The sequence below is a fragment of the Cnephaeus nilssonii genome (genome assembly GCF_951640355.1).
Source record: "Cnephaeus nilssonii genome assembly, chromosome: 22".
In the NCBI taxonomy this organism is placed as follows: Eukaryota; Metazoa; Chordata; class Mammalia; order Chiroptera; family Vespertilionidae; genus Cnephaeus; species Cnephaeus nilssonii.
The window spans coordinates 22866090-22879213 of NC_137093.1; the positions used below are offsets into that span (position 1 = coordinate 22866090).

The 13124-nt window shown below is 55.4% G+C and overlaps 1 protein-coding gene across 4 annotated transcripts in view; it reads left to right on the forward strand.

The window, feature by feature from the left end:
• KIAA1671 overlaps window positions 1-13124 on the forward strand; it is a 142197-nt gene that overhangs the window by 68183 nt on the left and 60890 nt on the right. Inside the window, exon 1 of one of the 4 annotated variants that reach the window (XM_079762603.1) lies at window positions 2720-4269. The exons of the other annotated variants lie outside the window; for them this stretch is intronic. Within the exon in view, the coding sequence (XP_079618729.1) occupies window positions 4219-4269 (51 nt within the window). The 5' untranslated portion in view covers window positions 2720-4218. Of the gene's footprint in view, window positions 1-2719; window positions 4270-13124 lie in introns of those variants that run through there. 4 annotated transcript variants of the gene reach the window in all.

Genomic DNA, 13124 nt, shown 5'->3' on the forward strand with positions numbered 1-13124 from the left:
GGCTCTAAACCGCCCTGGGGAGAACAGGTTACCCTGGGGCCGCGGTTCTTGTTTTCCCAGGTTTGCCCCTTGCTAGGCACCCAGGGCCTCTGCCCTGATGCATTTCTGTCCCTGGTCCATCGTCCTTGCTCTGGGGCGGGGGTGGCGGGGGTGGAGGTGGAGGGGTTTCTAACACCCTGTGCAGTGGCTCTGCCCTGGTGGGATGAGCTCAGAGGTACCTGTTTGGGGTCGGTAATCCCTGGCCCTGATGGGCTGACCTTGTTACCCTGCCAGGCAGCATGGCTGAACTGATAGGACAACAGGAAGTCATGGCTGAGATGCTTGGAGTGCTTACTGAGCTCTGGGCTCTGAGCATGTAACCATGTATGACCTCATTTCCCCTCCCAGTGACCCTGTGGGGTAGGCAGGCACTGTCGTCACCCCTAATTTTCTTGAGGGAACTAGGACACAGAGAGGTTGACAACCAGCCCAACATCGCACAGCTAGCTAGTGCTGGGGTAAGGATTTGAACGCAGGCCGTCTGCCCTCAGCGTCCACACCCTCACCAGTGCCCTGGCTGCCTCTAGGAGACATGCCATCCTCTCCCGAGGTCTGTAAATTCAGGTGCCTGTGCCCTGGCTGGCGTGGCTCCGTTGGTTGGGCATCGTCCCGTGCACTGAAAGGTCGCTGGTTCGATTCCTGGTCAGGGCACATGTCTGGGTTGCATTCTTAATCCCCGGTAGGTGGTGTGCAGGAGACAGGCAATGGATGTTTCCTTCTCACATCGATTTCTCTCCCTCCCCCACCCTCCCCTCCCCCTCCTTCTCTCTCCCCTCTCCCCTCCCCCTTCCCCTCCCCCTCTCCCTCTCCTTCTCTCCCCCTCCTCTTCTTTCCTCTCTCTCTAAAAATCCATTTTAAAGCCTTCAGATGCCCGGGAGGGCCAGCATGTGGTCTGGGCCGGGGCTGTGGGGAGTGGGAGGAATGAGGTGGATCCAGGCCCCAGACAGTAGGTGCAGTGCCTGCCTGTCTGTCCCCGCACAGGAATGCAGACCCATGGGAGGCCAGCCTGCCGTCTTTATAGAGAAGCCAGGGGTCTGCATTACCACATGAAATTCTGCTGATGCCTAAATGTTGGCAGCTAATTAAAAAAACAAAAAAGTGCACCTGCCTTCCCTGTCCTCTTCACTCCCCGCCCCCCAAAAAACTAACACCCAAGCAAAATCACTCCTGGGAGGGGGTCCCAGTTTTCTATCTGTTTGGTGTGTGTGTTTTGTTTGTTTTGTTTTGTGAATGCTGATGTCAACTTTAAAACCTCCCATCTTTTTTCTGGATGGGTTTCTGCTAAAAGCTAAGCACGTCAAGTAGGGTTATAGGATGGTTTGGACAGTCCGTCCTTTTTGGGATGAATGGAGAACGTTAATAAGAATTGTCCCAGGACCCGCTGCGGCCAGGTGTTGCGTTAGGATGAGGGCAGCCAGGCTGACGGGGTGGGCCCTGGGGGAGCTGACCTGTGAGGAGAGGTTGAAGGAGGAATTACAAAGAGGAAGAATGTTCCCCAAAAGAGGGGCTCTGAGACCCCGAGGGGTGTGGTTGGGGGGCTGCCTTTGGCCTGGCTGGAGGCTGCAGAGGAGGCAGAAGGGTTGGATCTTCAGCTGGAGGCCTCAGGAATAGGAGCAAACGGGCGAAGAGGAAGGGGGAGCACATTCTCTTTCGGGGCTGCCATGGGAGTTACCACACCCTTGACAGCCTAAAACAATAGATATTTATTCTCTCACAGCTCCGAGGCCAGAAGTCAGAAACCGAGGTGTCAGCAAGGGGAGGGCCCTGCTCCCTACAAGGATCCTGGGGAGGCCCCTCCTGCCTCTTGCAGCTCCTGGGGCCCCAGGCGTTCCTAGCATGCCCTAGTCCTGCCTCTGTCCCCACCTGCCCTGTGTTTGCGACTTCCCTTCCGGCTCTTACATTATACTCCCTGGATTTAGGGCCCATACCAGGAAATCCTGGACGATCTCATTCAACATCCACATCCGTAACTTGGTCATATTGATAAAGATCTTTTTCCAAATAAGGTGCTAGGTTGACACATATTTCTGAGGGCCAGCTTTCAAGGAATAGCAGAGCAAGCGCCCTGAGGGTGGGGCGGGGCGGGAGTGGGGTCAGGTGGTGGAAGGTGGGCAAGGTATGTGGTAGGAGAGAGCAGTTTGTTGGGGAGCCAGGGAAGGCTTCCAATGTGTGGGGTACCATTGTCACTTTAGTGCAGGTGGTTCCCCTGGCCAGAGGAGAAGCATCCCACGGCTCAGGGTGCGGCCGGCTGACCAGAGTGAGATAACCCAGACTAGGTAGGGGTCACTTCCACCCAGGGTGAGGGGTGTGGTGGGGTCTTCTGCTCCGGGGGGAAGGGCAACCTTTGTCACTTTTCCGTTAGCCCCTCAGTTAGCAGGGCCCACCTTCCAGACTTTACTGTTATTTAGTCAACCTCCCCCCCCCAACACACACACACACACACACACACACACACACACACACATACATATATATATATATACCCCAGCTACATAGCTAGCCTGCAAGAGCCAGCCTGGCTACTGTACCGTTAGCCAGTGAGCGGGGCCAGCTTTCGGGCTGTACCACAGCCAAGACTGCCCTCTGACTGCACTGTCAGCCAGTCAGTGAGACTGGCCCTCTGACTCTACTGTCGGGCGGGGGGCGGGGGAGTGAGCAGGGCTCGGCCTTCCAGCTGTGGGCAGTGAATGGCTGGGCCCATGGCCTGCGGATGTGGTGCTGAGAATGGAGGAAGCCACAGGCCGGCTTGCGAAGCGCTTTGAAGTTTGCTGTGGTTTCCTCAGCCGCTGAGCTCAGCTTCTCCCTCGTGTCCAGGGGATTTCCTGCCAGTGGCTGGGCCTCTGCCCATGCTGGGCTGGGGGCTGAAGTGTGTGGACCAGATGGGCCCAGGAGCCGGCGGAGCGGGAGCTGGCACCTCTGCCAAGTGCCTGCACCCCTTCCTCTTCTTCCTCCTCAGAAAGGGGGGCTCTTGACAGGGGCTCTGGGGCTGCCCTACCGCTAGTAGCCACAGACCCCAGTGCCTTTGAGCTTCAGCTTCTTCCTCTGGCTGGTGGGCAGGATAACGCCTCCCAGTGGAAGGGCTGCGTGGCCTAAGCTAGTTGTGTTATTCTACCTCATCCACCCGAACAAGGTGCCCTCCCATTGCACAGAAGAGGCAACCGAGGCTCAGAGTGGTGGAGGGACTTGGCAAGATCATGCTCCTGTGAAGGAAGCATCTACGCTAGGTCACCTTGGGGTGGCCTTGGGAGCTATAATTTGCATTCTTAGTCCCTGAAAATGGATGCTCCTCCCACCCCCATGGTGTAGCGGGCAGATGGTGACCCTGAGAGCTGGTCTCTCCCTTCCTCAGCACCCCCACCCTCTCAGGAGTGGACTGAGTCCAGGACTCGTGGTCAGGAGGCCCGCATTCCAGCCTTGGCTCATTTTCTAACCTGCTATGTGGCCTTGCCCAATCAGCCCTCTCTGGGCCTCGGTTTTTCACTCTGTGCAATGGGGACAAGCAGGCGCTCCTTCCAGGGCTGCTGAGCAGTGTGGAAGGAGCCTGACTGAGGCCAGGAAGGACTGTGTGACCCAACAGGATCCTGAGTTCATTTATTTCCTTTCTGCGTCAGGAGCTGGGGGCTCTCCCCCTCGATGTGCGGTTTGGGGAGAAACCACACACACTGCTACTCACACGTTCCCTCATACCACGCTTGCACACACACCAGCACACACATCCACACACTAGCACAAACACACCCTTGTGTAAAACTCACATTCACACACAGTCACACTGTCTCACACACACATCCTGGCTTTTCCTGCCACCCAGCTGGGATCCCTGCCATCCCCCAGCACCTCCAGGAGGGCTGAAGGTCCAGACAGCTCCCGGCTTTAGGAGGAGCCACCCCTGGCCCCGCCCTGCTGGACAGGCCACCAAAGGTGCTGCAGGCGGGGCTCACGGGTTCACGGGCTCCTGGGACCTGAGCAGTGGCTCCCCGCCCGGCAGGCGGCGTGGCCATTCGCAGGGCGCAGGGTGTCTGGCTGGTCTCCTGGCTGCCAGCCGGCCTCTGAATGATTCATGCCACCGTGAACTTGATTCCTGCGTGACCAGCCCTGAGGGAAGAGCCGCCCCCTCCCGAGGAAAACGGGAAGCACTCCGATGCACTGTGCACAGCCCAGGCCCGGCAGAGCGGAGCGATGGAGTACTATTACTGCCCCGGCTTGCTGAAGCTCCTGCGCTACCTCTGGGTGAGTGGCGCCAGGCTGCGGCTTCTCTTCTCCTCCTCCCTCTCCTCCGCCTCAGCCAGGTTGGCCTCTGGGCTCTGCCTGCCAGCACCGTCTCTGTTTTCTTGAACAAATGGTGGTGGTTTCAAGGAGCAGGGGTGTTGGGGAGGGGCGGGGGCTTGTGGAAGAGCAGGGAATCCGGACTCTCTTGGGATCAGTGGTCCACAGGTGGTCACAAGTGGCCTGAGGGGCGGGGAGACCAGGAAAACAAGGACAGCTTTGGTGAGTCTTCCCGAGAGTGACATTTCTTTGATTTAAAGGGCTATTCTGTGTTCTGAAATTATATCCTCTTGCTTTTGTGTGTGTGTGAAAATGCCCCGGCTTTTATGAGATGAGAGTAGATTTCGTTTTTCTCTCAATGAACTTACTGAGCAAACGTAAAAAGTGGAAACCCTCATGTTGCGTTCTCTCCTCTGTATAACAGAAAAAAAACCTGAAACTTTTTCTGGCGAAATGCCAAAGGCAGGGAACCCATGCGGAAGTGGTTTTGGGGGTAGGAAGTGCTTTTCAAATCTTGTTTTGACTCTGAGGCTGGCCTGCTGTGTGTCCCTGGACAAATCGCTTCCCCTCTCTGGGCCTCTGTTTTTTTCATCTGTGACACTACAGGGTGGGCAGTAGGTGATGGTGCTTCAGATGGCATTCATCAGGTCTCCGTGATCAGAGGGGCTTAATGAGGAATTGTCACGGGTGGGCCTTGGAGTTTTCTAGAACATTTGCCACTGGGTTGAGAACGCCCAAAAGGGGAAAGACTTGGAAAATATTATTTTTCCTCCTGCTGAATGTTTGCAAATACTTCAGATGCCTCTCGCCCAGGGAATTTTCCGGAGGCCCTAAAAATACAGTTTTAGGAGACGTCCTTCAGCTGCTTCTCCCCCAGAGTGGGCCCTCCCTCCCGGGCCCCCTGGAGCAGTTGAAAAACAGGAGCCCCTCCTGGTCCACATCCTTGGCTTCTTGACCTTTGGACCTGGTCATATTACACCTGTAGGGTGACATATATTGACTTAGTTTTGTGGTTTTTTTAATTACAAAAACAATCTTTGTGGGTTTTTTAATTACAAAAAAAAGACTGTGGGCTTGGTGTTCGGGAGGCTGTGATATTGTGATTCATAATAAGAAATATCACTCCAGCCGGTGTTGCTCAGTTGGTTGGGCATCATCCCGTGTACTAAGGGGTTGCAGGTTTGATTCCCGGTCAGGGCATGTGCCAGGTTGTGGGTTCGATCCCTGGTAGGGGCCGTGCAGGAGGACGCCGAACAGTGTTTCTCACATCAATGTTTCTCTCCCTCTCCCTTCCTCTCTCTCTAAGAAAAAAAATAAACTATTCTTTAAAATATATATATATTTGGGTTTTCTCCCCCACCCTTTCAGTCACAGACCTCTTTGTGCCTGACAGCCCTGGGAGCCACTAAAACCCGTGGTATTGCCTAAGTGATCAGAGCAATAAAGATGCCTTAATATTGATAACAAACCCCCTTAAGCCACACCTGAGGTAAGGATGGGAGCTGGTTGCCAGGGAAACCAACCAGTGATGAGAGGGTGGGAACTTTTAGTCCCAGCTCTGACCTCTGGGGGGTGGAGGGGGCTGGAGGTCGAATCGGTCACTAATGGCTAGTGATATAATCAATCATGCCTATATAATGAAGCCCCTTAAAATCTAAAAGGATGGAGTTCAGGAGCTTCTGGGTTGGTGAACATAGAGATTCAGGGAGAAGTACACACTCAGAGAAGCTCCGCCCCTTCCCACATACCTTGCCCCGGGCACCTCTGCCACCTGGCTCTTCCTGAGCTGTAGCCTTTTCTTGTAGCCTGGTCATCTAGTGCGTAACATGTTTCTCTTAGCAAATCACTGGAATCCAAGGAAGGGGGTCATGGGAACCTCTGATTTCTAGCCCGGCGCTCAGAAATACAGGTGACAACCTGGAGTTGCCACTGGTGTCTGACGTGCGTGTGTGTGTGGGGGGGGGGGGGGGCGCGTCTTGTGGGACTGAGCCCTTCTTCACCTGTGGGATCTCATGCTGACTTCAGATGAGAGTGTGAACGTTGGTGTAAATTGTAGGACACCCTGCTGGTATCGGAGAATTGCTTGGTGGTGTTGGAATTGGTGTCAGATTTGGAGGTGCAGAGATGACTGAGGTGCAGGCTGCCATCCCCAGGAATGGGGAGCTCAGTGTGGGTGCTGGGAGCATCAGCAGCCGGCTACCAACATATAGTCATTCAACACACACTGAGCAGCAGCAGTTCGGAGCCGGGGTCAGGTACTTGGAGCACAGGGTGAGCAATCCAGACATGGTTACTGACCTGTGTGACTTGCAATCTCGTGTCGACATGGACCCTGCACAAGACATTGGAGCAAATACCGTGTGTGTGCGAGGACGGGGCCATGCCCAGAGCTGTGGGGACACGGTCTCATCGTGGGGTTCCACGAGCACCCGAGGAAGCCAAGCCCTGGGGGATACATAGTGATGCTGTGGTGGGGCAGGGGAAGGGTGTGGTGGGCAGAGGGAACAGCATGTGCAAAGGGCTGGGATGGGTGTGAGAAAACGCAAGACCCATTGGCATGCTTGTGGTGGGCCCCAGGAACCAGCACACACACAGTCTGGCAGGTGGGAGGTAGGTAGGAAGGAGGACTCAGGGGCTGCTTTGGGGGTAGAGAGAGAGAGACACCACTCCCCTCACCTGGCTTTTCCCCAACTCTCAATGTGACCTTGGGCACATCTTTGCTTCTATGAGCCTCAGTTTCCCCATCTGAACTATGAAGAGGTAAGGCGAGACGGTTTAGAAGGTTTTTCCTGGGTGTGAAGCTAGGAGAGATTTCCACTCGTCACCCGCCTCCTGTGGGTGACGAGGTCTCAGAGCATGTGGGCTCGCTGCTGGTTTTGCACTGTGCCTACGATCTCCTCATCCCTCCGGGGCCCTGAAGAGGGCCCGGCTCACGCGTGCAGATTAGCCGGGTGTCTGGAATGCTGAGCTGGCACTCTTGCTTGGTGAGCTCCGGGGAAGCTGGGGAATGCAGAAGATCCACAGGCTTCAGATTGCGACGGATCCAGGTGGCCTCAGCTTTGTCATCTGCAAAGTGGGGACGCGCTGCCTTCCTGTCTTCTATTTGGGACACTCCTGTGACCCCTGGAAGCTGCTCCCCAGCAAATGTTAGCTCCTCCTCTTTCCCAGGAAGCCTCTGTCCGATTGAGTGGGACCAACGGACCAGGAACTGCTGCCCAGGTCCAGGGTGGTGGCCAGTGGTCTCCCCTCCCGACTGCAGCTTTGCATGGGAACGTGCACCCACCCCTTGTCCCTCAGCCCCATCCTCCCTGCTCGCAGGTTTCTGCCGGTGTCTCCTCTTCTCGGGGTCTTCACTGACACCTCTGGCTAAAACAGTGCCCCCCACCCCCCTTCTTGTTTAAATGAGACTTCATTTTGGAATGCTTTAGATTTCTAGAAAGTCAAGTTGCAGTGATAGTAGAGGAAGTTCCAGCGTCCCCTCATGTTAGCATCTTACAGTAACCAGGGGATCACCACAGGTGCAATACTGTGAACCAGACTCAGACTTGATTCCGGGTGGTGCTTTTCCAGGCCGACCCTCAGGGCACATTGGACAAAGTCTCGTGGTGTCATTTGATGGTCACAACCAGGGGGGTGCTACTAGCAGCTAGTGGATAGAGGCTGGGGATGGTGCCTAACATCCTACAGGGCACAGGGCAGCACCCCCACCTCCACCACAGAGAAGGGCCTGGCCCCAAATGTCACAGCCCCGAGGCTGAGAAACGCTGCCCCCTTCACCAGATTTCGACTAATGTCCGGGGTCCCACATCATGTGTGCCTCTGGGAGTTTCATCCATAGGTGCGCCTGGCTGACTACTCGAGAGTGCATGAGCGATGCCGGGTACACACAGCTCTCGGATGACAGGAACGTGCCCATGTTATTTAAAAATGCTTTGCTAACATGCTGTTGGATGGCGCCTCTCAGGCCCACCCGTCGTCAGCCTGGACGCATTCGCCGTGCCCCTGTGGTCGGGTTGTTTTCCACGGAAAGTGTCCAAATGTCTAAATATGGGGAGGCTGGCTGCTCTGTGCCCAGGTTTTCTTGCTACTGTTTGCTTAGCTGTATCCCTCCCCCAGGCTGTCAGCCACTTGGGTGGCTCCCAGGCTGTCACTATCCACAACTCATTGATGATTCTGCTCCATCTCATGCCTCTGCTCACCCTTCATGTCACTCCCCACGTCCACTCCTCAGAAGTGGGCCAGGTGTGGGCTGCAGCCGGCCTCTGCCGAGTCGTCATTTGTTGTGGGATGTCAGCGGCTTCCTGTGGGCGGCCCACATCCGCTGTGTAGCTGCAGTTGTGCTCTGGGGGCAGAAGCCACCCGCCCCTGCTGTCAGGCCCGCTGTCAGGCCCCGTCACCGGCAGCATCAGCTGGGAAGTGGGGGAGGAAGATCAAGTGTCTTTTTCGGATCATTAGTAACTGTAGCTGGGGGCCACCGCTGCCACGGCTGTTTTGAGTTACTTAATCTCCTCTGTTGTGAGATAACCGAGCCAGGCGGTCCCAGCACCGGTGGCATCAAGATGGCTGCTGTGGTTGTCAATTACAGTGATAGTAGTAATAATATGGTACCCTCCCCCCGCCCCCAAGCACGCTCAGCATCCTGGGTGCCTTGTCATATCAAGGGGACCCTCTGGGTAGATCTCATGATTATCCCCATGTTGCATTTAGGAAACCAGAGAGGTTAAGCAGCTCACCTAAGGTCCCCCAGCCAGGAAGTGTTGGACGGAGCCTGTATCGGAGCCCGGGTCTCCCTCTGTGTCATTTTAACTACTTCATTGAGTTGGATCTTCTGGTTTCTCAGATGGGGAAACTGAGGCCCACAGGCTGGAGGCAGCTTGCCAGCCCACAGGAGAGCTTTATATTCACGTCCAGCTTTGCAGGGCGGAGGGTTATGGAAGGATATCACCCTGGGCCAAGCTGGGCTCTGGAGGGAGAGGGCTGTGGCCGAGAATCCCAGTTTCATCCAAAGCAAGTCACATCGCCCCTCCGAGCCTCAGTTTCCCACCTGTGAGTGGGGTGGTCAGTCCCACGTCGCAGGACGGTACTGGGGATCAGCTTAGATGAGGGGCACTGCATCCTGACACGGGGCAGGACTTAGTAACTAGAAACAGGTCTTCTTTTCTGTGCGGGTGGGGATATAACGGCCATGAGCCTGGGAGGCTAGCTGTGGCTGGCCACCTCCCTCTCCTCCATGTCACCTACAGCTCAGGAGGTTGCCGGAGGGTCACGTGTGACAGTGCCTTCAGGAAGATGCCATGTGCTGTGGATTCCGAGACCCAGGGCGGCCCCCCGAACTGTTGGCTGTGGTCCCTCGCCTGCCCCCTCTCAGGCGCCTCCTCGCCCGGCTTTGTGGTTGGAAGTCCCATTCTCCATGGGATGAGGGGAAACCGCTTGGTCCTCCGCTGTGGTTGGTGAGCTCTGTCTCCCCGTGCTGGGCTTCGTGGCCAGATTGTTTTCCATGGAAAAATGTCCAAATGTCTAAATATGGGGAGGCTGGCTGCTCTGTGCCCAGGCTTTCTTGCTACTGTTTGCTTAGCTGTATCCCTCCCCCAGGCTATCATCACCACCAGGAATAAAAATAAAGGTCTTGAGGCAACACATGCCTGCGTCCCTCTCCCTCCAAGCACTTCCCCATGTGGCATCTCGATTAGGCCTCACAACGCCCCTTACAGGTGGGGAAACCCAAACTCCAAGAGGATGAGTGCCCACTGATGTGAAACGGCTGCGATGGAGATGCTGCCTTCGCTCCCATTCTACAGGTGGCAGACCGACCATCTGAGAGGTTTAGAGACTCGCCTAGACCCATTAGTAAGTGGCTTAGAAGCCAGGGAGCCTGGCACCAACCCTGTCCTCTCCTCTGCAGCCGGGATTAAAGGGCACCCACAACTGGAGTCAGATGCAGACATCTCATGACGCAAGCTGTCCTGTGACCCAGACCTCAGGCCCACTGAACAGCACAAAAATAGCCAGTTCTCTTCTAACCGCACACGCTGCAAAGCCAGACTAGACCCTCAGCACAAGCTGAAGGCACCAAGACCTGAGGTTCAGGAGCTAGTAATAAAAATGACAGCGACAGCATCGCGTCGCGTTCAGACTCCAGCCATTTCCATCCCCACAACCCCTTTGGCAGACTGGGTCGTTTGGGTGGTCCATCAGCCCACGTCTACCGAGCACCTACTGTGTGCCAGGCACTATAACAGGGCTGGGGCGTCGGCAGTGAACGGGACAGACAACCTCCCTGCCTGGGGGAGGCTGGGTGCTGTAACCAAGCATATTAGCTTCAGTGCCAGGCTTCCCAAGTTCGAATCCCAGCTCCACCCCTATGATGGGATGGCTGAGCTTTCCTTACGGCACCTGCGGTGGGGCTCAGATCATCTGGGCATCCTGCTCCACCTCCGAAGAGTGCTTCGGGGCCAGGAAGCTGAACCCCTCAAACTTCACATCGTGGGGTAACATCTGCCGTCTCCGCCTCTTGAATCTCTGGTTCGCCGGGCTCCCCCTCCGCATCCTGACTTCAGGCTTCTGGGCCGGGGCTCTTTGGCCTCTGTTTACCCTCCCCGGCAGCTACCGCGAGGGGCCCTTTCTGCACAAGCCTGTCAGCATGTGGCAGTGCTCTGGCCTTGTTGAATTTGAAATGTCCATTAGACACACAGTGTCATCACATTCCCTATCCTTCCCAGCCTCACTTTTCCCATCTGTATAATGGGAAGGTAATTCCTGTCCTTCCCATATCTAGAGGTTGTTGAGATGCTTGGGCAGGAATTTCAGAGGACCTCCCAGGAGGATTAAAACACCAAGCCCACGTCATGAGATTGTTTTACCCCTTTAGATATTTCCCGGCATTTCTGAGCCCCTAGGAAGAGGCACTCAGAATCCCTTAAGCATGACCAGGCCCCACTAACTCCACTGTGGGGTTTATAAGAATTCCGCTGGACCAAGGCCAGTTCCCCCTGGCATGTCCTTCGTTGTGGCACGTTCCAACTCTTCCACCTGTTAGGGCCCCTCCAGCAGGACCACTGCCCCTGTAAGGCCGTAGGATCCATAACATAAGATGAAACGAGAGCCCTGTGTCGCTGATGACTCCCCTGCCTTGAAAGCCCCTCCTGGTCCTCAGTGGGCCGTGGCCAGCCTCGTGCTGTTGGGAACTTCATGCGGATGGGCGGGAAAGACAGGCTGGCAACCCTTGCTGTCCCAGGGGAGCCGTTGCTGTTTCAGACATTCCAGGCTTAGAGCGGTGAGAAGGGACACGCCGATCCTGTGACCGCTAAAGGGAATGATAAACGCAGGGTAGAAGCTCCAGAGGGGTGGGCATGTGGGCAAAACACTTCAGGGAGCCAGGGGTCTGGGGAGTAATTGCTGTGTGACTCTGAGGCAGTTACTTGTCCTCTCTGCGCCTCCGTTTCTCTGTTGGCCCGGTGAAATATCGGAGTGGACCTCCTTAAGGTCTGTTACTGTGCACAGTCTCCCAATTCTAGGGCTCCAGTAAAGAATGGAGCTTTGGGGTCAGACAGATCTGGGTTCAAATCCAGCCCTCCCTCCTGTGTGACCTTGAGCAAGTGGCTTCATGTCTCTGAGCCTCAGTTTTCTCATCTGGGGATGAGAAATCCCCCTTTCTTTTCAAGTGGGGATTATGTCAGCATCTCATTGTGGAGAACAATAGGGAGAGTGCAGGGCACATAGTAGGCTCTAAATAAATGGGAGCTGTTGTCTTTTTACATATCTTCCCAAGGGTTTTTATTACGTTGGTACAAGGTGTTGGCTGGCTGCCTTACTGGCAGAGTGATTTCCAGATCCAGACGCTAGAGGGCGCTCCTGTTCAAACAAATGGCCTTTTCAAAGCAGGTGCAAGACTACACCCCTTACACACCTGAGCATGGCTAGTCCTCTCCGTAGAGGCGGGCGCTCTGATTGTCCCTATTTCACAGATGGGCACACTGAGGGCAACCTGACTTGCCCAGGGTCGCACAGAGGGCAGGGGTCAGAACTGGGTTTACTTTACGGGCAAAGCTTTTTATCCTGGAGTTCACGGTGTGCTGTCACTCAGGTCTCCTGCCGCCTGAGTTCTAAGGCCAGTGAGGGGGGAGGAGCCCTGAAAGCTGTGTCGCCACCAAGATAAGTCTTGGTGGGAAAAGCCAGGGCAGCTTCTGACCTCTGGTTATTTCCGCTAGAAAATTCAAAATCAGGAGGGGTGCGGTGTGGAGTGTAAATGATGGGGAGGGAGTTCTGATAAGTTTCACTAAATCCTCGGATGTTCCTGTTGGAGAGAAGCTGCACCTATTTTTGGTAACAAATCTGGCTTCAGACCATAAGCAGTGGAGGAATGAAAAGCTTGATGCGGGCCAATGCCCATTCTGCCGCTTTGTTTTGCCACTGGTGGCCAAAGGGTTTTCCAGAGCTGAACAGGGACTTGGATTTGGGAGTTTCAAGCTGAAGGAACACATGGTTTTCCTGTTTGAGGCAGAACTGATGAGCAGGGAGGCCTCCTGGGCTAGGAGGAGAGCCTTACTGAATTGGGAGCCAGGAAACTGGTGCCTAGTCCCAGCTGTGTGACACTGGGCCAGTCTCTGCCCCTCTCTGGGCCCAGCAGCTTCGTCTTTGAAGTGCACTCGTTGGCTCATCTCCAAGTTGGCTTGCTGTGCATGTGTATTGAGTGCTTGCTCAGGGCCTGGTCTTAAAGCCCGAGGAAGGCAGGGGGTCGGGGCATTCAGGTGGCAGGGTGAGCATGTGCAGAGGCCTGGCAGTTCTGGAAGAGGTGGGAGAATTGAGGGTGTCTTTGTTTG